This window comes from Phaethon aethereus (assembly GCF_964289735.1).
Source record: "Phaethon aethereus genome assembly, chromosome: 6".
Taxonomy (NCBI): Eukaryota; Metazoa; Chordata; class Aves; order Phaethontiformes; family Phaethontidae; genus Phaethon; species Phaethon aethereus.
In genome coordinates this window covers 26,176,296-26,203,679 of record NC_138580.1, presented here as the reverse complement: position 1 = coordinate 26,203,679, position 27,384 = coordinate 26,176,296, and the positions used below count along the sequence as shown (strand labels likewise).

The 27,384-nt window shown below is 39.5% G+C and overlaps 1 protein-coding gene across 1 annotated transcript in view; it reads left to right on the top strand.

The window, feature by feature from the left end:
- TTN (titin) overlaps positions 1-19,859 on the top strand; it is a gene marked incomplete at both ends in the record, with an annotated part of 240,774 nt that extends 220,915 nt beyond the window's left edge. Inside the window, 24 exons of the mRNA XM_082001715.1 lie at positions 70-369; positions 456-2,522; positions 2,615-2,917; positions 3,008-3,313; positions 3,408-3,698; positions 3,820-4,119; positions 4,227-4,532; positions 4,782-5,087; positions 5,186-5,467; positions 5,741-6,334; positions 6,436-6,723; positions 6,849-7,148; positions 7,600-7,902; positions 8,159-8,461; positions 8,580-9,164; positions 9,307-9,612; positions 9,702-10,001; positions 10,259-10,834; positions 10,927-11,232; positions 11,324-11,917; positions 12,033-17,980; positions 18,066-18,219; positions 19,143-19,436; positions 19,561-19,859. Coding sequence (XP_081857841.1) covers positions 70-369; positions 456-2,522; positions 2,615-2,917; positions 3,008-3,313; positions 3,408-3,698; positions 3,820-4,119; positions 4,227-4,532; positions 4,782-5,087; positions 5,186-5,467; positions 5,741-6,334; positions 6,436-6,723; positions 6,849-7,148; positions 7,600-7,902; positions 8,159-8,461; positions 8,580-9,164; positions 9,307-9,612; positions 9,702-10,001; positions 10,259-10,834; positions 10,927-11,232; positions 11,324-11,917; positions 12,033-17,980; positions 18,066-18,219; positions 19,143-19,436; positions 19,561-19,859 — 15,611 coding nt within the window. The remainder of the gene's footprint in view (positions 1-69; positions 370-455; positions 2,523-2,614; positions 2,918-3,007; positions 3,314-3,407; positions 3,699-3,819; positions 4,120-4,226; positions 4,533-4,781; positions 5,088-5,185; positions 5,468-5,740; positions 6,335-6,435; positions 6,724-6,848; positions 7,149-7,599; positions 7,903-8,158; positions 8,462-8,579; positions 9,165-9,306; positions 9,613-9,701; positions 10,002-10,258; positions 10,835-10,926; positions 11,233-11,323; positions 11,918-12,032; positions 17,981-18,065; positions 18,220-19,142; positions 19,437-19,560) is intronic.
- Between the last annotated feature and the right edge of the window lie 7,525 nt (positions 19,860-27,384).

The following is a 27,384-nucleotide window of genomic DNA, read 5'->3' as shown; positions in this document are numbered from 1 at the left end:
ATGCTACTTTAAAATAATATTTTATTCTAAGTGCCAGCAAATTATAATTCTGAACCTTTAAAATTGCAGACACACCAGGAAAAGTTGGTGGTCCAATACGATTCACAAACATTACTGGAGAAAAAGTCACATTATGGTGGGAGCCGCCGGCTAATGATGGTTGTGCTTCCATTTCCCACTACATAATTGAAAAACGTGAAACCAGCAGGATTGCTTGGGCATTAGTTGAAGATAAATGTGAAGCTTGCAGCTACACTGCACTTAAATTAATTAAGGGCAATGAGTACCAGTTCCGTGTCTCTGCAGTGAACAAATTTGGAGTTGGCAGACCATTGGAGTCTGATCCAGTTACCGCACAAATACCTTACAGTAAGTTTCCACTTCATTCTGTAGAAATAAAATAACTGTGGAGTAACCATCTTGTTTTTCTAATGACTTTTTTTTTTTTTTTTTAGCTCTCCCTGATGCACCAGGAACTCCAGAGCCTACTAACGTAACAGGAGACAGTATCACACTCACATGGGCAAGGCCAAAATCAGATGGCGGAAGCGAGATAAATGAGTATATTCTGGAAAGGAGAGAAAAGAAGAGCATGCGCTGGGTTAAAGTATCCAGTAAGAGGCCCATTACTGAGAACAGATACAGAGTAACTGGCCTTATTGAAGGCAATGAGTATGAATTCCATGTTATGGCGGAAAACGCTGCAGGAGTTGGACCTCCAAGTGATGTTTCAAACCTGATTAAATGTAGAGAACCAGTCAGCCCACCAAGTGCTCCTAATGTTGTAAAGGTGACAGATACATCAAAGACTAGTGTAAGCTTAGAGTGGACCAAGCCAGTTTTTGATGGAGGCATGGAAATAATTGGGTACATCATTGAGATGTGCAAAGCTGATCTCGAAGCATGGCAGAAAGTCAATGCAGAGACTGTTCTTGCTACGAAATACACAGTTGTTGATTTAGAGGCAGGAGAACACTATAAATTCAGAGTTAGTGCTGTCAATGGTGCTGGCAAAGGAGAAAGTTGTGAAGTTCCTGCTTCGATCCAAACTGTGGACAGGCTTTCTGCACCCGAAATTGATATCGATGCAAACTTCAAGCAGACTCATATTGTAAGAGCAGGTGCAAGCATTCGACTGTTTATTGCCTTCTCTGGAAGACCTGTTCCTACTGCTGTGTGGTCAAAAGCAGATGCTAATCTTAGCTTGCGTGCTGACATTCAAACAACTGATTCGTTCAGCACATTGACTGTGGAGGAATGCAATAGAAATGATGCTGGCAAGTATGTCTTTACTGTGGAAAACAACAGTGGAAGTAAGTCTATCACATTTACTGTCAAAGTTTTAGACACACCTGGTCCACCAGGTCCTATTACCTTTAAAGATGTGACTCGAGGATCTATTACTTTAATGTGGGATGCTCCTGTTCTGGATGGAGGTTCACGTATCCATCACTACATTGTGGAAAAACGGGAAGCAAGCCGTCGTAGCTGGCAAGTGGTGAGTTCAAAATGCACTCGACAAATCTTTAAAGTCAATGATCTGGCAGAAGGCATGCCATACTACTACCGAGTGTCAGCAGAAAATGAATATGGTGTAGGTGAACCCTGTGAATTAACAGAGCCAGTTGTAGCCACGGAAGAACCTGCTCCACCTAAGAGACTAGATATTGTTGATACAACCAAATCTTCTGTAGTTTTAGCTTGGCTTAAACCTGATCATGATGGTGGTAGCCGTGTTACTGGATACCTTCTTGAAATGAAACAAAAAGGATCTGACTCCTGGATTGGAGCTGGACAAACCAAGCAACTTACTTTCACTGTTGAAGGCCTTGTGGAGAACACGGAGTATGAGTTCCGGGTCAAGGCAAAGAATGATGCTGGCTACAGTGAGCCAAGAGAAGCTTTCTCTTCTGTTATTATTAAGGAGCCACAGATTGAACCAACAGCAGATCTCAGTGATATAAGCAGACAGCTCATAACATGCAAGGCTGGAAGCACCTTTACTATTGATATACCAATCAGTGGGCGCCCAGCTCCAAAAGTGACATGGAAACTTGAGGAGATGAGGCTGAAGGAAACTGAGAGGGTGACCATCAAGACTACAAAAGACAGAACCACATTGACTGTAAAGGACAGTATGAGGGGTGACTCTGGTAAATACTACCTCACACTTGAAAACACTGCTGGTGTGAAAACATTTACTGTCACAGTGGTAGTCATAGGAAGGCCAGGTCCTGTCACTGGCCCAATTGAAATATCATCTGTCTCTGCTGAATCCTGTGTGTTGACCTGGAAAGAACCTGAAGATGATGGTGGCAGTGACATTACAAACTACATTGTAGAGAAGCGTGAATCTGGCACAACAGCATGGCAGCTGGTAAATTCCAGTGTGAAACGTACACAGATTAAAGTCACTCATCTCACAAAATACCAGGAGTACAGTTTCCGAATAAGTTCAGAAAACAGATTTGGTGTCAGCAAACCACTCGAATCAAAAACAATAGTTGCTGAGCATCCATTCGGTAAGTGAAACACTTTTCAAAATTTGTTCTTTTCCTCTGACTGAGGTATTTGTAATAACTAACATTTTCCTCCCTGTAATTTTTGTGTTTAGTCCCACCCAGCCCACCTTCAAGGCCAGAAGTCTATTCTGTGTCTGCAACTGCCATGGCCATTCGCTGGGAGGAACCCTATCACGATGGTGGCAGCAGAGTCATTGGATATTGGGTAGAAAAGAAGGAGCGCAACACCATCCTTTGGGTGAAGGAAAACAAAGTGCCATGCTGTGAATGCGACTACAAAGTCACGGGATTGGTGGAAGGCCTAGAATATCAATTCCGAACCTATGCTCTAAATGCTGCTGGTGTTAGCAAAGCTAGTGAAGCTTCCAGACCTGTAGTGGCTCAAAATCCAGTTGGTAAGTATTACTTTAGAGTTACGTAGAGTTATGTTGTTATTTAAGCTGAAATAGAATTGCGTGTCTCATTTTTCTGTGTTATTCCTTCAGATCCACCAGGAAGACCAGAAGTAACCGATGTCACTAGATCTACAGTGTCACTAAGCTGGTCAGCACCCGTTTATGATGGTGGAAGCAAAATTATCGGATATATTATAGAGCGCAAACCATATAACAAAACTGGTGATGGACGCTGGCTGAAATGCAATTACACCATTGTTTCAGAAAACTTTTTTACTGTGACAGCTCTCAGTGAAGATGAAGCATATGAATTCCGTGTACTAGCAAAGAATGCTGCTGGTGTGATTAGCAAAGGCTCTGAATCAACTGGTGCTGTCATTTGCAAAGATGAATACTGTAAGCAACATTCACTTGGAAAAATTAAAAACACAATGTTCCATTTTTAGTATTGTTACATAATTTGTTTTTAATCTCTTTTTCCTTATGGCAGCACCACCAAAGGCTGAACTCGATGCCAGACTGCAGGGAGAAGTTGTGACTATTAGGGCTGGATCGGATCTTGTTCTTGATGCAGCCATTGGTGGGAAACCAGAACCAAAAGTCTTCTGGTCCAAAGGTGACAGGGAATTGGATCTATGTGAAAAGATATCTCTGCAATACACCAGCAAACGAGCCATTGCAATTATCAAGTTCTGTGACAGAAGTGATAGTGGAAAATATACTCTAACAGTTAAAAATGCCAGTGGGATGAAACAAATTTCCGTTCTTGTCAAAGTTCTTGGTATGTATCCCATGAGTAATATTCATACTTAGTATGCTAAAAAAACCCACATTCTTTTAAATAAGAGTGAGATGCTTTTCCTTAGCTGCTATTACCAATACTTATTTTCATCTCTACCCAGATTCACCAGGTCCATGTGCAGGCAAAATCACTGTTAGCAGAGTAACAGAAGAGAAATGTACTCTGGCATGGAACATGCCTGAAGAAGATGGAGGTGCACAAATCACTCACTATATCGTAGAAAGGCGTGAAACCAGCAGACTTCATTGGGTTATTGTTGAGGCTGAATGTCAGACTTTATCATGTGTGGTAACAAAACTTATTAAAAATAATGAATACATCTTCCGTGTGAGAGCTGTCAACAAATATGGACCAGGCGTTCCACTTGAAACAGAACCTGTGACTGCCAGGAATGCTTTCAGTGAGTGCTACTACCTTCTATTCTGCATCAGAATTTGTGGAATGTTTCTCACAGATAAACAGTAATTTTTTTTTTTTTTTCTCTCCTTTAAAAAAAAAAAAAACCAGCTATCCCAACACAGCCTGGTGCTCCTGAAGAAGTGAGTGTTGGCAAGGAACATATCATTATTCAGTGGACAAAACCAGAATCGGATGGTGGCAGTGAGATTAAGGACTATCTTGTGGACAAACGTGAAAGGAAAAGTTTGCGCTGGACACGAGTGAACAGAGATTACACTGTTTATGATACCAGACTGAAAGTCACTGGTCTCATGGAAGGCAGCCAGTACCAATTCCGTGTCACTGCAGTGAATGCTGCTGGGAACAGTGAGCCTAGCGAAGCTTCACAATACATGTTATGTAAAGAACCATCATGTAAGTTACTACATTTAAAACATATTTTATTATCTACTTGTAATAATGGAGCATAAACCCATGGTGACAGTTTGACTAAGATACTCAAAACCACACAGGATCTCCCTGAACTAGCTAGTATTAGAATGAACTCAAAAGCAGTTATAGTTAATTTTAAATGCATTTCCTGGCATTAGCTGTTTAGAAGTTGTTTTTAACTGTAAAATGTTTCCTGCACCGATGTGAAATGCATTTTCTTCTTTTTCAAAGATACTCCTGCACCACCTTCATCTCCAAGAGTTGTGGATACTACTAAGCACAGCATAAGTTTAGCATGGTCAAAGCCCACATATGATGGTGGTGCTGACATCTTAGGCTACGTTCTTGAAATGAAAGAAGAAGGTACTGAACAGTGGTATCGACCACATACAACTGCTACTCTGAGGAATGCTGAGTTCACCGTGACTGGTCTTAAAACAACCCAGAAATACCAATTCAGAGTTGCTGCTACAAATGTGAATGGTATGAGTGAATTTAGTGAATCATCAGCAGAAATAGAACCTGTGGAAAGAATAGGTAATTTGAAGACAATGTATATTTTGAGGAATAATTGTATTTTCCTTTAGAACTACTAAAAGATTAATTAATTCCATGTTTCTTACACCCTTCATCAGAAATACCTGAGCTTGAGCTTGCTGACGATCTGAAGAAAACAGTTACGGTCAGAGCTGGTGGTTCCCTGCGCCTAATGGTCTCTGTATCTGGCAGACCTGCTCCCGTAATCACATGGAGCAAGCAGGGTGTGGACCTTGTAAGTCGAGCTATTATTGATACTACAGACAGCTACACTCTGCTTATTGTGGACAAAGTTAATCGGTATGATGCTGGAAAATACATCATAGAGGCTGAAAATCAATCAGGAAAAAAATCTGCAACTGTTTCTGTAAAAGTGTATGGTAAGTACTGCTACGATTGTATGTGGGCATTATATCACTCGTAGTGCACATTGCTCAGGAATAAGAAAGTAATTCATTTCCAAAGGAAGTTTGCAGGAGAATGTTTGTAAAGTCAGAGAAACGATCTAATCCAAAGGAAAATACATAGTTTCTACAGCTGTGCTAGTTTATAAATCGAATCCCAGCATTGTTTTTTTAATGCAGAATCAGTCATTGACTTTTAAAAAGAAAGGATCCAAAAGGAAAAAAATATCTTTTTTTTGTTTGTTTTAGATACACCTGGTCCACCAGCTGCAGTGAGAATTAAGGAAGTATCAAAAGATTCTGTGACACTTACTTGGGATATTCCAACCATTGATGGTGGAGCCCCAGTCAACAATTACATAATTGAGAAACGTGAAGCTTCCATGAGAGCTTACAAGACTGTCACTACCAAATGCAGCAAGACGTTTTATAGAGTTACCGGACTTCTAGAAGGAGCTTTGTATTATTTCAGAGTACTACCAGAAAATATTTATGGCATTGGTGAAGCTTGTGAAACATCTGATGCAGTACTAGTATCTGATGTCCCCATGGTACCACAAAAGCTCGAAGTGATTGACACCACTAAATCAACTGTTACTCTTGCATGGGAGAAACCACCACATGATGGTGGCAGCAGATTGACTGGCTATGTTATTGAGGCCAGCAAAGCTGGAACAGAAAGATGGTTGAAAGTAGTGACACTGAAGCCTACCGTCTACGAGCATACAATTATCTCTCTCAATGAAGGTGAACAGTACTTGTTCAGGGTCAGAGCACAGAATCAGAAGGGCATGTCAGAACCACGAGAGATTGTCACAGCAGTGACAGTACAAGACCAAAAAGGTAGATATCTAATGTTAAAAATAACAGGGTGAAGCTTACACCAAATTAATGTGGTATTTATAAAATGGATCTTTAAAATAACAATTATCTGCTTTTCTTAGTTCTACCAACAATTGACTTCACTGGAATACCTCAGAAGATGATTCATGTACCTGCTGGCAAGCCCATTGAGTTAGCTATTCCAATTGAAGGACGACCGCCTCCAGCTGCATCTTGGTTCTTTGCTGGTTCTAAAATAAAAGAATCAGAACGCATCAAAATGGAGACTGTTGCCAAAACGGCTAAATTAACTGTGCGTGAGACCACCATACACGACACTGGAGAGTATACACTTGAACTGAAGAACACAACTGGAACAGTTACTGATACAATTAAGGTTATAATCCTTGGTAAGTTTTTATGAAAATAATTGTCCATGATTTTTTTCCATCTGAACTTTGTTACATCAGCAATATGATTCCTTTTCTCCACAATTTTTTTTTTTTTTGTCTTTTAATTTTCATTTATTTTCTAGACAAACCTGGACCACCTGTTGGACCTATCCGAATTGATGAAATTGATTCAAACTATGTAACCATCTCCTGGGAGCCACCTGAGCTGGATGGTGGAGCTACCCTTAGCGGCTATGTGGTAGAACAGCGTGACGCTCACCGTCCTGGATGGCTGCCAGTTTCAGAGTCAGTAACCAGAACAATGTTTAAATTCACCAGACTTGTTGAAGGTGCAGAATACGTGTTCCGTGTGGCTGCTACAAACCGCTTTGGAATCGGATCTTACCTGCAGTCTGAAATTATAGAATGCAAGAGCAGAATCCGTAAGTCTGAATTCTTGCTTATTCTCTCTTTAAAAATAAAAATATATATTTAAATGGGTTTATACAACCACACATAAGTAAGATTTTTCTAGATGTTACTACTGTCTTTCACCAAATAAGCTGATGCATTATGATGCACGCTAGTCTTGTGTATTTCCAGAGCAAAATGCCATCTATAAGCCTATATAGGCATTATAGATGTACTGCACAGAATCTGGATGGTAAACTTGGATTTTCTGCTCAGGTCTACCATTAGCCTTAAAAATTGCTTTACCCCATTACAAAACCAGGAGTGTTTCACTGACCTAGTTTGTGAAGTACTTTGATATCTGTTGATAAGAAGAGTTTGATAGGATATTGATGTTACATTGCCATTTGCAATATGTTGCATGTTACTAATGTGTAGAATCATTTGATGCTTGCTCACTAATTATGTGTTATGTTTTTACAGGTATTCCTGGTCCTCCTGGCACTCCAGAAGTGTTCGATATCTCTCGTGACGGCATGACATTAACTTGGTATCCTCCAGAAGATGATGGTGACTCACAGATTACCGGTTATATTGTGGAACGCAAAGAAGTTAGAGCAGATAGATGGATCCGTGTAAATAAAGTTCCAGTCACTATGACTCGTTACCGTTCCACTGGGTTGGTTGAAGGATTAGAATATGAACACCGAGTCACAGCCATCAATGCCAGAGGCACTGGGAAACCCAGCCGTCCTTCCAAGTCTGCTGTCGCCAGAGATCCAATTGGTAAGTAATTTCCTAGAGACTAAGCATATTATGGCAGAAGGGAATGGTACTAGTAAAATTTACTCTTTTTTTCTAATTTGGAAATTTATCTGCGTGTATTAACTGAAGAAAACCAAGAAAATATTAGTGAAAATTTTCATTCTAAGTTTTCCTGTATAAATCCTATAGACTTAATACAGATCGTATGTAGCATTTGTTACATCTTTTAAATATTCATTAAAAAGATTCCGTGCCCCCACCTGATCCTCTTTTCCAGCTCCTCCAGGTAAACCTCAGAATCCAAGAGTCACCGATACTACAAGAACATCTGTCTCCCTGGCTTGGAGTCCACCAGAAGATGAAGGTGGTTCTAAAGTTACTGGATACTTAATTGAGATGCAGAAGGTTGATCAATTTGAATGGACTAAATGCAATACCACGCCAACCAAGATTCGTGAATACACCTTGACACATCTCCCCCAGGGTGCAGAGTACAGATTCCGTGTGCTAGCCTGTAATGCAGGTGGGCCAGGAGAACCCGCTGAAGTGCCAGGAACAGTCAAGATAACAGAAATGCTTGGTAAGACAATTCAAGTCTTAACTCTTTTTGAAAGTTGTCCTAAAAAATTATTTGCCTAAAGCAGGTATGATATCACCTGTAAAACAGACATAGTATGACATGTTAATTTTGTTTACAGAATATCCTGACTATGAACTTGATGAAAAATACCAGGAAGGTCTCATGGTGAGACAAGGTGGAGTTATCAGGCTTACAATACCCATTAAGGGTAAGCCCATCCCAATATGCAAATGGACAAAAGAAGGACACGACATCAGCAAGAGGGCCATGATTGCGACTTCTGACTCTCACACAGAACTTGTGATCAAAGATGCAGACAGAGAAGATTCTGGAACCTATGATTTGGCACTTGAAAACAAGTGTGGCAAAAAAGCTGTGTATATTAAAGTCAGAGTGATTGGCATTCCAAATCCACCAGAAGGGCCACTTGAGTATGACGATATACAAGCTCGTTCTGTCCGAGTAAGCTGGAGACCTCCTACAGATGATGGTGGTGCAGATATCCTAGGTTATATTGTTGAGAGACGAGAAGTACCAAAGACTGCCTGGTACACTGTTGACTCTAGAGTAAAAGGGACATCTCTTGTGGTGAAAGGGCTCAAAGAAAATGTGGAATATCATTTCCGTGTTTCTGCTGAAAACCACTTTGGTATTAGCAAATCTCTCAAATCTGAAGAACCAGCAGTACCAAAGACACCTCTAAGTAAGTCCCCTTTCAAATTTTTTTTTTTTTAAATAATTTTTAACTACTACATTATGGTTCTAAAAGTGCAATAGTATACGCAAATGTTTTAATGCTATGTCACTATTATTTCTATTATTTGTGTTATTATAATTATTAACAGATCCTCCAGAGCCTCCAAACAACCCACCTGAAGTGCTTGATGTTACAAAGAGTTCTGTCAACTTGTCCTGGTCCAGACCTAAAGATGACGGTGGCTCTCGCGTAACTGGCTACTACATTGAACGTAAAGAGACATCTACACAAAAATGGGTCCGGCATAATAAGACACAGATTACCACTACAATGTACACAGTCACAGGTCTTGTTCCAGATGCTGAATATCAATTCCGTATCATTGCTCAAAATGACATTGGTGAAAGTGAAGCAAGTCCTGCTTCTGAACCAGTTGTATGCAAGGATCCATTTGGTAAGAAAACGCTTGTATTGACAGATCTTCTGAAGACCAACTTAGTGATATTTACAGAATTTATCTTCTGTATCTATTTTAACTTTCAGACAAACCAAGCCAACCTGGAGAAATTGAGATCACTTCTATATTTAAGGACAGCATTACGTTAGAATGGGAACGACCTGAAAGTGATGGTGGCAAAGAGATCCTTGGCTATTGGGTTGAATATCGACAGTCTGGAGAAAGCACCTGGAAAAAATGCAATAAAGAACGCATCAAGGACAGGCAGTTTACAGTAGGAGGTTTACTGGAGGCTACAGAATATGAATTCCGTGTTTTTGCAGAAAATCAGACTGGCCTCAGCAGACCTCGAAGGACTGCTATGGCAGTGAAAACTAAATTAACATGTAAGCAAAAATACATTGTTGTCATACTTGCTGTGATATTGTTAGGATTTGCTGTGTCATAAACCTTAACTTAAGGTTAAGGTCACTTAACATGCTGCCTATTTCTTTTACCTGTTATTTGCCAACATGACTGTCCTAAAGCACAGTCTTTCAAGTATGAGAGGCACTAGTATAAATGAAAATTAATTTCCAGTAATATAGTAATAGAGGAAAATTTCATGGTAATCTTCATTATTTTTTAATTTTCTTTATTGTAGCTGGAGAAGCACCTGCCATAAAAAAAGAAATGCAGGATGTTACAGCTAAACTGGGTGAAGCAGCTCAGCTGACGTGCCAGATTGTTGGGAGACCTCTGCCGGATATTAAATGGTACCGCTTTGGCAAAGAACTGATGCAAAGCCGAAAATACAAAATGTCATCTGATGGACGCAACCATACACTGACAGTAATAACAGATGAACAGGAGGATGAAGGTCTCTACACCTGTATGGCTACCAACGATGTCGGAGAAATTGAAACTAGTGGCAAGCTACTATTGCAGGCTCCTCCTCAGTTCCATCCTGGCTTCCCATTGAAAGAGAAATACTATGCAGGTGCAGGTGGCACCCTCCGCCTTCACGTTGTATATATTGGCCGACCAGTACCAGCAATAACTTGGTTCCATGGCAACAAACCTTTGAGAGGATCAGAAACGGTCACTATTGAGAATACGGAGCATTATACTCATCTTGCTATTAAGAATGTCCAGCACAAGACTCATGCTGGGAAGTACAAAGTGCAACTCAGTAACACATTTGGAACAGTTGACACTGTGCTTAATGTAGAAATACAAGGTAATTAATTTTATTTTCGGTATTTTTGTGGAATGTTTTTGTAAATATCTACTGGGAAATGAACTAAAAATATCATGCCTTTTCTTTTACAGATAAGCCAGACAAACCGGTAGGGCCAATTGTTATAGAGTCAATACTGAAGAATTCTGTGGTGATAAGCTGGAAACCACCAGAAGATGATGGAGGTGCTATGATAACCAATTACATCATAGAGAAACGTGAAGCCAAGGAAGGAGCAGAATGGCAACTTGTATCTTCAAACATTTCAGGCACAACCTGTAGAATTGTTAACCTAACTGAAAATGCAGGCTATTATTTCCGTGTTTCTGCTCAGAATACATATGGAATTAGTGAGGCACTGGAGGTTTCATCAGTTGTTGTTATGAAGCCTCCATTTGGTAAGTGGATGCCAAAATATCAATTTCTGTATGTCCCTGTAATTACTTCGGCAAGCTCACTTCAGTTTTTGAACCTTTTTGTTCTTTACAGAAAAACCAGGACAACCTGGTCAGCCAGTAGCAAGTGCTGTCACAAAGGATTCTTGTGTTGTCTCGTGGAAGCCACCTGCAAGTGATGGCGGTGCAAAGATTAGAACTTATTATCTTGAGAAGCGTGAGAAAAAACAAAATAAGTGGATTTCTGTAACAACAGATGAAATTCGTGAAACCGTCTATTCTGTGAAAGACCTCATTGAAGGTCTTGAATATGAGTTCCGTGTAAAATGTGAAAATCTTGGTGGTGAAAGTGAATGGAGTGAGGTATCACAACCAGTCATTCCAAAATCTGATGTACCAATTCAAGCTCCACATTTCAAGGAAGAACTAAGGAATCTGAACGTGAAGTTTCAAGCTAATGCCACATTTGTCTGCAAAGTCACTGGTCATCCTAAACCAATTGTCAAGTGGTACAGACAGGGCAAAGAAATCATGCCAGATGGTGAAAAGATCAAGATACAGGAATTCAAGGGTGGCTATCACCAGCTGGTCATCACAAATGTAACGGATGATGATGCCACAGTATATCAAGTTAGAGCTACCAACCAAGGAGGATCTGTGTCTGGCACTGCCTCTTTGGATGTTGAAGGTGAATGAAGGGTCTTGATTCCCAAGACAAATTTTTTTTAAGCTTTGAATACTACTGGTGCTCTTCTCATGTGCTTTTGATCATGTGTTGTTTTTTCTTCCTCTTTCTATTCCAGTTCCTGCAAAGATTCACTTGCCCAAAAACCTGGAAGGCATGGGAGCTGTTCATGCCCTCCGAGGAGAAGTAGTGAGCATCAAGATTCCATTCAGTGGCAAGCCTCACCCCGTGATCACATGGCAGAAGGGACAAGACCTCATTGATACTAATGGACACTACCAAGTCATTGTCACACGATCATACACATCTCTTGTTTTCCCAAATGGTGTTGACAGAAAAGATGCAGGGTTTTACATTGTTTGTGCCAAAAACAGATTTGGAATAGATCAAAAAACAGTTGAATTAGATGTGGCTGATGTGCCTGATCCACCAAGAGGTCTGAAGGTAACTGACATTTCAAGGGATTCAGTCAACTTAACCTGGAATGAACCAGCTACTGATGGTGGAAGCAGAATCATAAACTACATTATTGAGAAACGCGCTACAACAGCAGAGCGATGGATTCGTGTTGCACAAGCTCGTGATACACGATACACAGTGGTGAACCTATTTGGCAAGACCAGCTATCAGTTCCGTGTAATTGCAGAAAACAAGTTTGGCCAAAGCCAGCCTTCTGAACCTACTGATCCAATTATAACAAAGGAAGATAAGACCAGAGTAATGAACTACGATGAAGAAGTTGACGAGACCAGAGAAGTCACCACAGTTAAAGCAGCTCACTACTCCACAAAGGAACTCTATGACAAATATGTGATTGCAGAAGAGCTTGGACGTGGGCAGTTTGGCATTGTACACCGCTGTGTTGAGGCAGTTTCAAAAAAGACTTACCTGGCCAAGTTTGTCAAAGTAAAGGGTGCTGACCAAGTTTTGGTAAAGAAAGAAATTTCCATTCTAAATATTGCTAGGCACCGAAATATCCTGTACCTTCATGAATCATTTGAAAGCCTAGAAGAATTGGTCATGATCTTTGAATTCATTTCTGGAGTTGACATCTTTGAAAGAATCAGCACAGCTTCATTTGAACTGAATGAAAGAGAAATAGTAAGTTACGTACGCCAGGTCTGCGATGCACTAGAATTTTTACATCGCCACAGCATCGGACATTTTGATATTAAACCAGACAATATTATTTACTTCACAAGAAGAAGCTCTGTAGTTAAAATTGTTGAATTTGGTCAAGCCAGACAATTGAAGCCTGGAGACAGCTTTAGACTCCAGTTCAGTTCTCCTGAATATTATGCACCTGAAGTACATCATCATGATTTGGTCAGCACAGCTACCGACATGTGGTCAGTTGGTGCTCTAACATACATACTTCTCAGTGGCATTAATCCTTTCATTGCTGAAACAAACCAACAAGTTATTGAAAATATTCTAAATGCTGAATACAACTTTGATGATGAAGCATTCAAAGACATAAGCATTGAGGCCATGGACTTCATTGATCGCCTACTAGTAAAGGAAAGAAAAGCTCGGATGACAGCTGCTGAAGCACTTAACCATGTGTGGCTAAAACAGCAGACAGAAAAGACCAGCACTAAAGTCATCAAGACCTTGAGGCACAGGCGTTACTACCAAACTCTAGTAAAGAAGGAGTGGAACACAGTTGTGTCAGTAGCTCGCATTTCCTGCGGAGGCGCAATTAGATCTCAGAAAGGTGTAACAGTGGCTAAAGTTAAAGTTGCGCCAATAGATATTGGTCCCATTGCTGGGCAGATAAAGCATACCGTTACAGAAGAAGGAGGCCATGCCAAATATGTATGTAGGATTGAAAACTATGATCAGTCCACACAAGTCACATGGTACTTTGGCATGAGGCAATTGGAAAGCAGTGAGAAATACGAAATCAAATACGAAGAAGGTGTGGCAACCATGTATGTCAAAGATGTTTCTAAGTCTGATGATGGTACCTACAGATGCAAGGTAGTAAATGACTATGGTGAAGACAGCTCTTATGCAGAACTTTTTGTTAAAGGTGTGAGAGAAATTTCTGAGCACTACAGATGCAGAACTGTCAGGAAAGTGAAACGACGAGTTGATACTATGAGACTATTAGAGCGTCCACCAGAATTTACTCTGCCTTTGTATAACCGTACCGCATACGTTGGAGAAAATGTCAGGTTTGGAGTAACTATAACAGTTCACCCAGAACCTCGCTTAACGTGGTTCAAATCAGGCCAGAAAATCAAACCTGGTGATGATGATAAGAAGTATACTTTTGAATCAGACAAGGGTCTTTATCAACTCGTCATCCATAATGTCACTGAAGAGGATGATGCTGAATACAGTATTGTGGCACGCAATAAATATGGTGAAGACAGCTGCAAAGCTAGGCTGACTGTGATTCCACATCCACCTCCAGCAGATGCCACACTAAGGCCAATGTTTAAAAGACTGCTGGCAAATGCTGAATGTCAAGAAGGCCAAAACGTCAGTTTTGAGATCAGGGTATCTGGTGTACCAAAACCAACGCTGAAATGGGAGAAGGATGGTCAACCTCTATCCTTTGGTCCTAACTTTGATATAATTCATGAGGGTTTAGATTATTATGCTTTGCATATCAGAGATACTTTACCAGAAGACAGTGGTTATTACAGAGTTACGGCTACAAACAGTGCTGGATCTACAAGCTGTCAGGCTTATCTAAAAGTTGAACGCTTGAAATATGTCAAGCGTGAGTACAAGACTGAAGAAGAGCGGGAGAAGCACGTACAGAGGCAAATTGACAAGACCTTCCGAATGGCAGAAATCCTTTCTGGGGTTGAAGCTGTTCCACTGACACAAACTGCACAAGAGGCTCTCAGAGAAGCTGCTATCTTATATAAACCAGCTGTTAGCACTAAGACTGTCAAAGGTGAATATGAAATTAAGAAAGAAGAAAAGAAGGAAGAAAGAAGACTTCGTATGCCATACGAAGTCCCAGAGCCTCGCAAACATGTGCGCACTACTCTTGAGGAAGATCAGAATATTAAACACTTTGTGCCTCTGTCAGACATGAAGTGGTACAAGAGGCTGCGAGACCAGTATGAAATGCCAGGAAAACTTGAGAGAACTGTTCAGAAACGCCAGAAACGCATACGTCTTTCCAGGTGGGAGCAATTCTACGTGATGCCACTGCCACGCATTTCTGATCAGTATAAGCCTAAATGGCGCATACCAAAGCTAACACAAGACGATCTTGAAATTGTGAGACCGGCACGTCGGCGTGTCCCATCTCCAGACTATGAATATTACTATAGACCAAGGCGGCGATCGCTTGGTGACTTGTCTGATGAGGAATTACTCCTGCCTATTGATGACTACTTAGCCATGAAGAGAACTGAAGAGGAAAGACTGCGTCTTGAAGAAGAGCTGGAGCTAGGCTTTTCTGCTTCCCCACCAAGTAGAAGCCCCCCCCGCTTTGAACTGTCTACCCTTCGGTATTCTACTGCAGGAGCACAGGTCAGCTCAGAGGAAGAAAGAAAAAGACAGCTGAGGTATTCAAGCTATCACATCCCAACTAAAGCTGAGACCAGTGCAAGCTATGCAGAGCTTCGCCAACGCCACGACAGGGCTGCCTACAGGCCACCTAAACAAAAGCAAAGAATAATGGATGAAAGAGAGGATGAAGAATTGCTCCGTCCTGTTGGCACTTCTCAGCGACTCTCTGAATACAGGAGTGAGCTCGAATATATGGCAGAGGAGGAAAAGAGTAGGCTCAGGAGAAGGAGAGAAAGAGAAATAACTGAGATTACATCAGAAGAAGAAGAAGAGATAGAAATGGTACAACACGTTCACAGGGAATTTTCACCTCCCTCTAGATTACTAAGGAGAAGAAGATCTCTTTCTCCAACTTACATTGAGTTGATGCGTCCTGTATCTGAATTAATTCGACCCCGCTCACGGCCTCCTGAAGAAAGCGAGAGAAGATCCCCAACACCAGAGAGAACTCGACCACGCTCACCTAGCCCAGTTTCTAGTGAAAGATCACTCTCTCGGTTTGAGAGGATGGCAAGATTTGATATATTTTCTAGATATGAGTCCATGAAATCTGCTTTGAAAACTCAGAAAACTATGGAAAGGAAATACGAAGTTCTGACTCAGCAGCCTTTCACCCTTGACCATGCTCCTCGCATTACCCTGAGAATGCGCTCACACCGCGTACCGTGTGGCCATAATACCAGGTTCATTCTAAATGTCCAGTCAAAACCAACTGCTGAAGTGAAGTGGTACCATAATGGCATTGAGCTCCAGGAGAGCAGTAAGATACATTTTACTAATACCAGTGGTGTATTAACTCTGGAGATTCTCGACTGCCACATTGATGACAGTGGAACATACCGGGCTGTATGCACAAACTACAAAGGAGAATGCTCTGACTATGCAACACTAGATGTTACTGGAGGAGATTACACTACATACTCTTCCCAGCGGAGAGATGAAGAAGTACCAAGGTCAATTTTACCTGACTTGACAAAAACAGAGGCATATGCAGTCTCCTCATTTAAGAAAGCATCTGCTACAGAAGCAAGTTCCTCAGTAAGAGAGGTCAAATCAGAAATGTCAGCAACAAGAGAATCACTTTTATCATATGAACACTATGCTGCTTCTGACAAAAAAATCACTGAAGCTGAAGAAAAATCACTGGAAGAAAGGACTGTGCACAAGGCATTTAAAAGCACTCTACCAGCAACAATCCTTACAAAACCACGGTCCATCACAGTTTCTGAAGGGGAGACGGCAAGATTTTCCTGTGATGTTGATGGTGAACCAGCACCAACAATAACATGGTTCCGTGCAGGTCAACCCATTATTTCTTCACGGCGCTTCCAAATAACACGAACACAGTACAAGTCTACCTTTGAAATTTCTTCGGTCCAGATGTCAGATGAAGGAAGTTACACTGTAGTGGTAGAAAACTCTGAAGGAAGACAGGAAGCGCATTTTACTTTGACCATTCAAAGAACAAAAATTCCTGAAAAATCAATTACATCACCTCCAACAATCAAATCTCCTGAGCCTCGTGTAAAGTCTCCAGAGCCAGTTAAGACTCCTAAACAAGTGAAATCTCCTGAACCCATCAGCAGCCCCCCAAAAGCAAAGTCACCACCTGAAGACAAAACAGTACCAGCAGAGAAAGTACAATTACCAACTGCTTCTCCACCAAAGATAAAACAGCATCTGAAAGTAGAAACTCTTGGAGACAAGGTAAAGTTATCCTGTGCAGTTGAAAGCAGTGTTTTAAGCGTCAGAGAAGTGGCTTGGTATAAAGATGGCAAAAAACTGAAAGAAGACCATCATTTCAAGTTTCATTATGCAGCAGATGGCACCTACGAGCTCAAAATCCATGAGCTCATGGAATCTGATAAAGGGGAATACACCTGTGAAATTACTGGGGAAGGAGGCGTTTCAAAAACTAACTTCCAGTTTACCGGACAAGTATTTAAAAATGTCCATTCCCAGGTAAGAGGTGTAGCTGATACTCATAAATCAGTTCAGAAACAAGATGAGGTGCTTACAGTTTCTACTCAGAAGAAAGCAGCAGTGCTGACTGAAGAAAAAGCAGCAGTTCAAGAAGTCATTAAAAAGTCAACTGTTACTGAAGACGTCAAACAATTGAAAGCAGAAATTAAAGCTTCTTCAACTAAAATGACACTGTCGGAAGGGCAGAAAGTGACGTTGAAAGCCAGCATTCCTGGTGCCTCTGAAATAAAATGGGTGCTGAATGGAATGGAGCTGAGAAATTCAGATGATTACAGATACGGCGTTTCTGGAAGCGATCACACACTAACTATCAAAAAGGCTACTAATAAAGATGAAGGCATACTCACCTGTGAGGGTAAAACTGACAAAGGCATTATTAAATGCCAGTATGTTCTGACCTTTTCTAAAGAGCGCTCCAAGGAACCAGCATTTATCATGCAGCCTAAGTCTCAAAATGTCAATGAAGGACAAGATGTATTGTTCACCTGTGAAGTTTCTGGGGATCCTTCTCCTGAAATTGAGTGGTTTAAGAATAATCAACCTGTAAGTATTTATTTAATATACTTACTTGAAAAATTAGAATTATTCATAAAACCGATCTTAATGAAACCAGTTTTTCCCTCCTCAGATTGTTGTTTCATCACACATCAGAGTAACACGCTCTAAAAACATATATTCTCTTGAGATTCGAAATGCAACAGTGACTGACACTGGAAAATACACAGTCAAAGCAAAAAACTACCACGGGCAGTGCTCTGCTACAGCATCCTTGACTGTACTCCGTAAGTTTGTTCTCTGGGCCTTGTCTTCAGACTAATGACAACTTTTTTTGCTGTGGTGTGTCTACTAAAATGACTTGTGATAAAAGCCACTGGTAATGTTGATTTAGGTATTTTAACAAGTCCCTATTTCTTCTGTATATTATATACACAGAACTAAAACAGCATTAGAAATGTTTGTAACATCCACAGAGGAGCACACAGATGCTCTCTTACGTCAATAGATGCATGTTAAAAGAAGGCTATGAGCATTCCTTCTAGGATGACTTTGTTAAGACCTTGGTGCTGGCAATTACTCTTTCTTTCCTCATTTACTGACAGAATCTGTTCCAATAAAACAACGTAATTCCCCTATAAAAATGTTAACTTAGCCATAACTGAACTGAGTTTAGTATTTTATTGGCTGTACCATATCCCAGTTCCTAGCATCAAGGGGTTGCTATGATTTGCTTGTATGACTGTGCTTGGGTTTAAAGGAAAGCTACAGTGATTGAGCTTTTCTGTTGCCTTTTATAGCTACAAAACAATGCCATGAAATACAGGCTTTCCTGTACCATGCTTGTAAGAAGTTGAAAATGTTTGAAAACTTCTGCAAACATGAACTGAACACACACAATTTCTCAGTGTCTAATTCTAGTAATGGTTCTAATGGGAAAAGCTATGTGATGACCTGTTTCTTAAGTATGTTTTTCCTTCAAGCTCATACATACTGGTAATAGTTCCATTTGCTCTTTGTTTCATTTACTCTGTGATTTGGACATCTTGAATCAAATTACTGTAAACAATTTTATACTCCACTGCAGTTTTCCATTGAAAGCAAACTATGCTGTCTCTTCATTTCTGTAAAATTAACCATATAGAACTGCATGACTTCGTTAATGTTATTCGTTATTGGTTTTTCCTTCTATGTTTGTGATGCTCCCCAGCTCTAATTGAAGAACCTCCAAAAGAGGTAGTATTGAAGACAAGTGGCGACGCAAGCATGCACGAAAGTTTTTCTTCTCAGTCCTTTCAAATGGCTTCTTCTAAACAAGAGGCTTCATTCAGCAGTTTCAGCAGTAGCAGCATGACTGAAATGAAATTTGCAAGCATGTCTGCCAAAAGCATGTCCTCCATGAAAGAATCGTTTGTAGAGATGAGCTCCAGCAGTATTATGGGGAAATCTAGTATGGCTCAACTGGAGAGTTCAACTAGTAAAATGCTTAAATCAGGTCTGAGAGGTGAGCAATACAATTACTGGTAGAGTTAGTGCTTCAAATATCCTGAAGTAGTCCTCAGAGTAAACCTGCTGCATGGCTTAGTGGAAACAGACTAACCTGGTATTTATTCTCCTGTTCTGTAAAGGAATACCACCGAAAATTGAAGCTCTCCCATCCGATATCAGCATTGATGAAGGAAAAGTTCTCACGCTATCCTGTGCCTTTTCGGGTGAACCTGCTCCTGAAATAACATGGTACTGCAGAGGGAGAAAAATTACAAGTCAGGACCAGCAAGGCAGATTCCACATTGAAACCAGTGAAGACCTAACCACCCTGATCATCATGGATGTCCAGAAGAACGACGGTGGACTTTATACCCTGAATTTAGGAAATGAATTTGGTTCCGATTCTGCCACTGTGAATATTAGTATTCGATCAATTTAGAGAGCTTGATCTGTATTATTTACGCTTGTCTTTTTACAAGTGATTCATATATGGACTGAAATATCTGATCTGTAAATATAAAAAAAAAATATTTTTGTACCTACCTGAACGAGACAAAGTCCAGAGCTATACTTTATGACTTATAGTCATTTTTGACCCAAGAATTTTAAACACTTTTTTCACTGACATGTACATACTGTATATAGCCGAAGTTAACGGTTATGAAGTTTTGTACCATTTATTTTATGACATTTTGAAATGTAACTTTTGGAAGTAACAGTTGGTAGGAGAAAGTTTCTTAGCAAACGACTACCCTGCTCAACATTTAACTAATTTTTGCGCCTCAACTCATTGTTGATGTCTAAGAATGCCTCAACAGGTAGAGAGGCTCCCTGTTGAAGATTACCTACACCTAAGAGATGATACTGTGCATAGTATTTAATACATGCACGAATATTTATGTTGAATCAGAAATGTAAGGCATTGGTGGTGTTTGCAATTACCCTCCTGTAAGCATTGCTTTAATGTTTTACATTGGAACTGATTATGTCATAATTTTCATACCTGACTGACAACTTTCGGACAAAGTGCAAGCGGCCAGCACTTTGTTCACCCACTGTCTGCATACTGTTTCTGACATATTGACTGCCTGAATAGCTTTAAAAAAGTAACATCACCTGGCCATCCCCTTAGTCAACAAAGCTATTTAGGTACTCAAGTGCAGCAGCAGTACGCCCTCTCGGAGGTTTGTAGGATGCAGCGATTGAGTTTGTGTGGTAGTATTAGACATCCAGTAGTCACTTCCAGGCAACTAAGCAATGAACCACAGTTTGAAAACAAACTGTTGTTACAACATCAAATACCGCCCTGCACTTCAAATTTGCTTTAGTTCTCCTAATGTAGTAATAAATCTTGTTAGCTGTTGAACCTCCTTGAGATAGAATTGTTAATCTGAAATAAAGCATGCTTTCTGCACCATAAAATCTGCAACTACTTACTATTTATTTATTATGCTCTGTTTTTACAGTTCTTGTACTACATTACACAGAAAGAGCTGCTGCAAGGAAAGACTGGGTAGAAATGCAATTCTCCAATGTAAACCAGGTAGCTAACTGTTGAAAATACAGACACCTATCAGAAACATCCTGGGCACCAGAAACCTACCCTTGAAAAAAGTCAGACTTAAAAATAAGTGTTCTTCATAGGTTCTTCATTGACAAAGGATAAATTCTGGCACATGCCTAAGCGGTACACTGTTCTTATCCCTATGTTAAGTGAATTTCCAGGCCTTCCACTACTCCCTATCTGGATAAATTGCTATCTCTCTTCTTTATAGCTGGTCTCTGCTGAAAGTGCTTAAAAAACTGCCTCTAAGAAACCTGGCTGTTGCCTCCTTTTTTTGGCAGCTGCAACTAGTATAAACTAGTTGACCCTAATTGCCTGGACCTACAAGTTCTTGCCTCCCATGGGTGATTCAAGGCCCATGTCCCATGCCCCATCAGTTCTTCATCCCTCAAGTCAGCTGACATATCTATAGGAGCAAAGCCTGTCTTTAAATTCCTGTAATCACAAATCCCATGCAGACAAGTCACTGTTTGGGTTATCTATGGGAAAAGAGTATCAAGCTAAAAGGAGCAACGCTGCTTCTAGAATTCACTCTGGTCAGCAGGAAAAGCTTGAGAGCTAACACACTCACAGCAATGCAACACTGCCCCAGGAGCTGTAGAATTCTCTTAGTGGAGCACGAGCGTTAGTTAGCAACATTATGCATCACTATGACTCCCAGCATACTATGACTATAAAAACACTCAAGCTCATCAGTAGTTGTGAAGCAGGTAGTATGTTTAAAAACCTATTCTAAAAAGACACATGATAAGAAGCAGACTTTTTTTTTTTTTTAAATTCCCTAAAAACCTATGTACTACCAACCATTAGCTATCCAAATTATATAGGAAAGCTAATAAATGGGGATAAAACAAGTACTAAAGTAAAAATGAGGACTTCAGAAGAGCTAAGTTTTGGTTCAGGACAAGATCTGGACTTTTTCAAGTGATGGAACCAGGAACATTTAGAAATAATCATAAAGATGAAAGAGTTTTAAAAGTGCGTGGCATTTCTTCCCTAGTGAGGAAAGTAAAAAAGAATAAAACGGGGGTAAAAAAGGCCACTTATTTTAATCTGTAAAGTGCTGAAAGAAAAAAAAAAAAAAAAATCAAGAAAGCTCGTTCTAATTCCATTAGGTGTTTAAAAAAACCCAAATGCAATACAAGACAAAAATACACAGATACAGTCTTGTTTAAGCAACAACTAACTTGTGTACACAGGCATGTAATACAATTAACACTAAAAATGCACTAGTCAGCTGTCTCTGCAGAAAGGAATAGTGACAGACTCTTCTCCACAAATGCTACTGGAAACTCAGTCTTCCATGGCCTCTGCTGAGTCTAGATGTATTTACTTGATCAAGAGGTAAAGCACACTGGTGTGGCAGTATAAGCAAGTTCATGCTACCTGTACCTCTCCGGCCCAACTTGCACAGCACTTAAGCAAGCACATGAACTTTAAGGACATGAGTCACCCACATGCCTAAAAATAGCATTTAAAGTACTTACAAGCTTTGCAGAAGCACAGCTTTAATAAACAACTTTACACATGCCAACCTGCTGAGCCAGTGTTTTTTCATGACTACTAAGGGAACCCTAATACAGAGTGACACTGATAAAGTCACAACCTCAAGCTTCAATATTCAGTTTCACAGAACACATCCCTAAACAGTAGCATTTTTGGAGACAATAGATTAAGCGGTCTCTGCATAAAAAAATAAAACAAGCAAGGAATATTTCAAATTATTTGCTTACTATATTCAGGTCAAATACTGGAATTCCTAACTGTGCAAGCCAAAATTTGCTCTCTTTAAAGATAAAATCTATTGCACTATAGGACCAAGTTCAGAAAAATATCCTACCACTGATAGGTGTGTGAAGGCATTTGGACTTCATGTTTCCTGGGTCCTGATGCATAAGGAAAAAAAAACTCCTTAGCAACGCTCCGTGAGCTGTTGTATATATTCTACTATAGGGCTGTAAATTCTCTACTAACATTTTACATTTGGCAGCCTGAGAAAAATAACTGTGATGGTGGATAGCTGTAATAACACTAAGAGATTCATTTTACCCCTAGCAGACAAGAAACCCTAGTCTTAACATTGCATTTCAATTTTTACCATCACCTCCAGTTTCAATGACTTTTCCCTTCAAGGGGACAAAATTGTATGAACAGAAGACAAAAACCTCACATCTCCGATAAAACAGTAGAACTAAATCTTCTCTAGTTGTTTGGGTTTTTTTTTTTTTCTTTCCCTACTTGAAGATGATAACGTTCTAGAGCTTGGATTTAAAACAAAAAAATCCGAATACTTAATGTCTGTTAAAAAAAGGGAAGCGTAACACAGTCAAAAATAAATCATTCACTCATTCCCACAGTGGAACATGCCGTAGTGCTAATAGCAGCAGTACAAATGAGAACGGATGACAGAGAAAATAAGGTACTCTGACATGTCAGAAAATGACAGTCAGCATATAGGGAAATAAGAGTAATGTAAGGTAATTATAACCTGCTTCTGCCACTGTAACCGAAACTTTGCGGACAATGCCTAGGCAGCCTACAAACTGCAGTGAGAAAGGGAAGATACAGATGTAGCCAAAGCAATATCTATCACAAAGGGAATATGAAACACAGGGAAAAGGAGGAAACGCTCTTAAATCCTGTCCTTTGACAGGATTGAAGGTATTACCTTTACAGTGTTGGAGATGCCTGTTTATTACCCTTCCCTTTGAAAAAGCTGAAGGAAGGCTGTTGGTTTTTATTTTAAACACATCCATAAGCTATAGTTGGGCTCTCATCTTTAGCCTTCTCTCCCATATGCATGCTGGTTAGAACAGTCAGGATATGGCTATGGGACTACCTATGTATACTGGTGCATAAACAGCCACGATGACAGTGTCCTACCATGAAGAAGGTGGCAGCACCAGACAGCAGAGCTGGGAAACACTCTGACTACTTTCTTACAGTACTTACTTGACAAATATTCTGGATTGCTCACCCAGACTTATGCTAAGTAAAGCAAATTAAATTCCTAAATGACACCTTCTAATCACTATTGTGCTTACACAGTAGGAAGAGCAGAGGTAAAGCATTTCTTTTAGCATTTTTTAAAGTGCAGGCCACTACTCTATCTTCTAGTAAGCTTGTTCCTGTTAGTGTGCCAGACACCCTTTGCAAAATAGCAAAGCACTGGTCCGCCTGCTGTATGGGCAGAGGAATGCCTTGTTTCCAAATCTTAGTTCGCCGCTTTAGTTAGCTGCTAAGGGGTCAAGTCCTTCCAAAGACAGTGACAATTCTAAGGATGTACATATGCAGTTACAGTCATGTGGGGAGCTTTGCAAGTGAAATAAAAATCTCTATGGTCCTTTGGTCTTTAATATTAAGCAGCTGAGATTTTTCAGGATGGCAACTGTGGATCTCGGCACCCAGGTTCTACATAAATCCCCTTAAGTACTAACGTTCTTTTCTAGATCTGGGTCACACTCTTAGGTTCAACCCTCAAAGTAGTCACTGAAAAAATGCCCGTAACAGGCAGGTTTCACATTAACTCTTTTAAAACAGGATAATGAGGAACATCAGAAAAAACACAGTTGTCAGACAGAGACATTTCCTTCATTCAGGTATTATACCCCTTTAAAAAGTTATTAACCTGCATCAGCAGGCACAACAGCTACACTACAATACTTAAACTGATGGTGGCATAACAAGCATAACACGTTTATAGTTTTGTTTATAGTTTGTGAAAACAACCTTAACACAAATAGCTGTGATTTCAATTTTTAAATAAATGAAGAACTATTTTTTTTTTTTAACACAGACGCAACCTCTGAAGTATTCCTATTCCAAAGATTGCTTTCTCTGGGTGAAAAAAAAATTTAAAAGGTCAAGCTGACTTACTATACACTAAGTAGAAAGAAATATAAACATTTCAGAACTTCAAAATAAATCAGAAGGGTTTTAAACCCCCTGAACATTGTAATCTCAGTACTCGCAAACCTTCAAATCATTGGGCACCTGATCACCAATTCTTTATAGTATAAGCTGGTGAGCCATTTAAGCACATTCCATTTCTACTTATATGATGTTAGAGACTTCAGAGATGTTACTCAGTATCTAGAAGTTGTCACTTTTCACGTAAATATGTGTAGTATGCCTATATTCTTTAAGTGACAAATACTATTTTAAAATAAGTGAATTGGTTTCAGACTGATCACTTCTGAAGCAATTGAGATCAGAACTAGAAGCACTAATTATACATTCTATGTTGAGGTTCAGCTCCCATTCTCCACCAGAAAGAATAATTATACAATTAGGCATTCCTGATAAGCTCTCCTCTAATCTTAGAAATGAAAATGTAAGAGCATCCAGATTTTTTTTTTTAGTCTTACTACACACGGATCATTGTGATTCAGCAAGCTAAGTATCATTTTCAGAAATAACTTCTTAGCTCCAGATGCCAAAAGCATGATGGCATATCATCTTCACTGATTTCACTGAAATACACTTTAGGATTTTTGCCACTGGTATATATGAAAAGGCTGATTCAACTTTAGCAGGAACATGTTACATATATACAAAGCCATCATTCCAGCTTTACTGACATGGAGAAACCCAAAACGGTGCTGAAATAACTGTATGCAAATCTTGTGCTTGAATCTCATTGTTACAACTTTTGTCTAAACAATCCTATCTGTGGCAGTATTTAAAATTATTATTTACTACTACAGGCACTGATCAGTCTCAGAGGTTTTTTGCACAACGTGGAGTTCAAACTTTTTCCTCTGAAGTAATTGCAAGCCAGAAAAAGACATTTGTTAATGTGACATGCTTAACACTGTACAAGCTGGCAGAAAAATCAGTGAAATTTCAAAAAAGCAGCTCTAAGGCAACATATGATTTGAGACACTCTCATTGCAGTATGTAGTTTACTTCTCCAAACATCTTTTTTAATACTTATTTTTACAATTGTCGTAAGTGTCATACATAATACATTAAAGCAAACATTCAGAAAAAAATGCAAAAGCATGTGTGTGGCCAATAGGCATATGTAAATGCTAGTTGCATAAAAACTGACAGAACCGAACACAAATGACAGCTCTGAGCTGGTATCCACAAATAACATTACTTGTGTGAGCCATTCCATTCCATTTGACCCTGACATCATGGTTTATAAACTGCTATTTTATAGATGGGCAACAGCTCATATGTTTTTCCTCAATGTTGGACCTGTTTTGATTTAGATAAATCAACATTCCAGAAATGTATACGGACAGCTTCCATTCCATTCCCATCTGTCCTTCCCAGCCTGCTTCAAAAACACCAAATTATCCATATACACAAAAGGAAGACTAGTTAAACCAAATTAAAGAAGATTTGATTATAAAAGCAGATTTTGGTATGTGCTTGAGTGAAAAAAAAACCCCACAACTGTACATTTATTTAACAATTGTGTAAATCAAAAACAGTAAGTGGCTTGCTTAAAGCGCTCTACAGCTAAGACTTTATAGACTAAGATTATCGCTAAATGAATACCCAAGAAACCCCCAAAAGCTTACAATGCTAACACTAACCACCTTACGGACCAAGGTGCTAGTAGGCACTGTTATACCATATTACTCATTAATTATTGAGAGAGTCAGACTCCGGTCTTACTTACAGTTAATGTAAATTTACACTGATGTAACTGAGAGCAGAATCCATCTCCTGGTGTACACCATCCTCAAATGTTATAAAGGAGTTGCAAAGACAGAAGCTCCCTTTTGTATAAATATGTCATAAATAAAATATGTATAGATAAAAATATTCATTACAACAGCAGCTTAACGGTCTAGTATTTCAGTTCTTGCTTCTATAATACTTGCTAAAAAACACATCTTGAGTAGAGTAAATTTTAACAGTGCTGCATTAGCTACTTGTAATGCTACACACTCCAGAAACAATTTATGCACATTTTAGAGCCTTTAGTAGATCTTTAGAAGTGAAAGTAGGTAGAAATTTTTGATGCAAAAAAGAATAAATAAATAAAAATTATTAAATAACCAATGTTTGGTACAAATGCTTCATATTATAAGTTATTTTTATACATTTGTTTAGAAAAATACACTAAATATTTCTACTTTCATTGGCTAAAAATAAGGACCAGATTATATATATCCTTATGTTTTTAAAGAAGGCAATGTCACTTACCGTCAAGCTGCTAGAGTAGACCCATTAGTGCCCATTCTCACAGCCCTTACACCAGCAAAAAAAACCATTGTAGGGCTAATAACAGCTCCTGGTGCATGACATGGCACAAATGACCAAAAGGCCCATGGCACAAGTTGCATTTTCTCAAATAAAAACCAAAACCATAACATTTTTGCTAAGTTTATAACCTGCAGGTTTACTAATGTATCAGTTAGACCTTCACACTTTTTAAAAA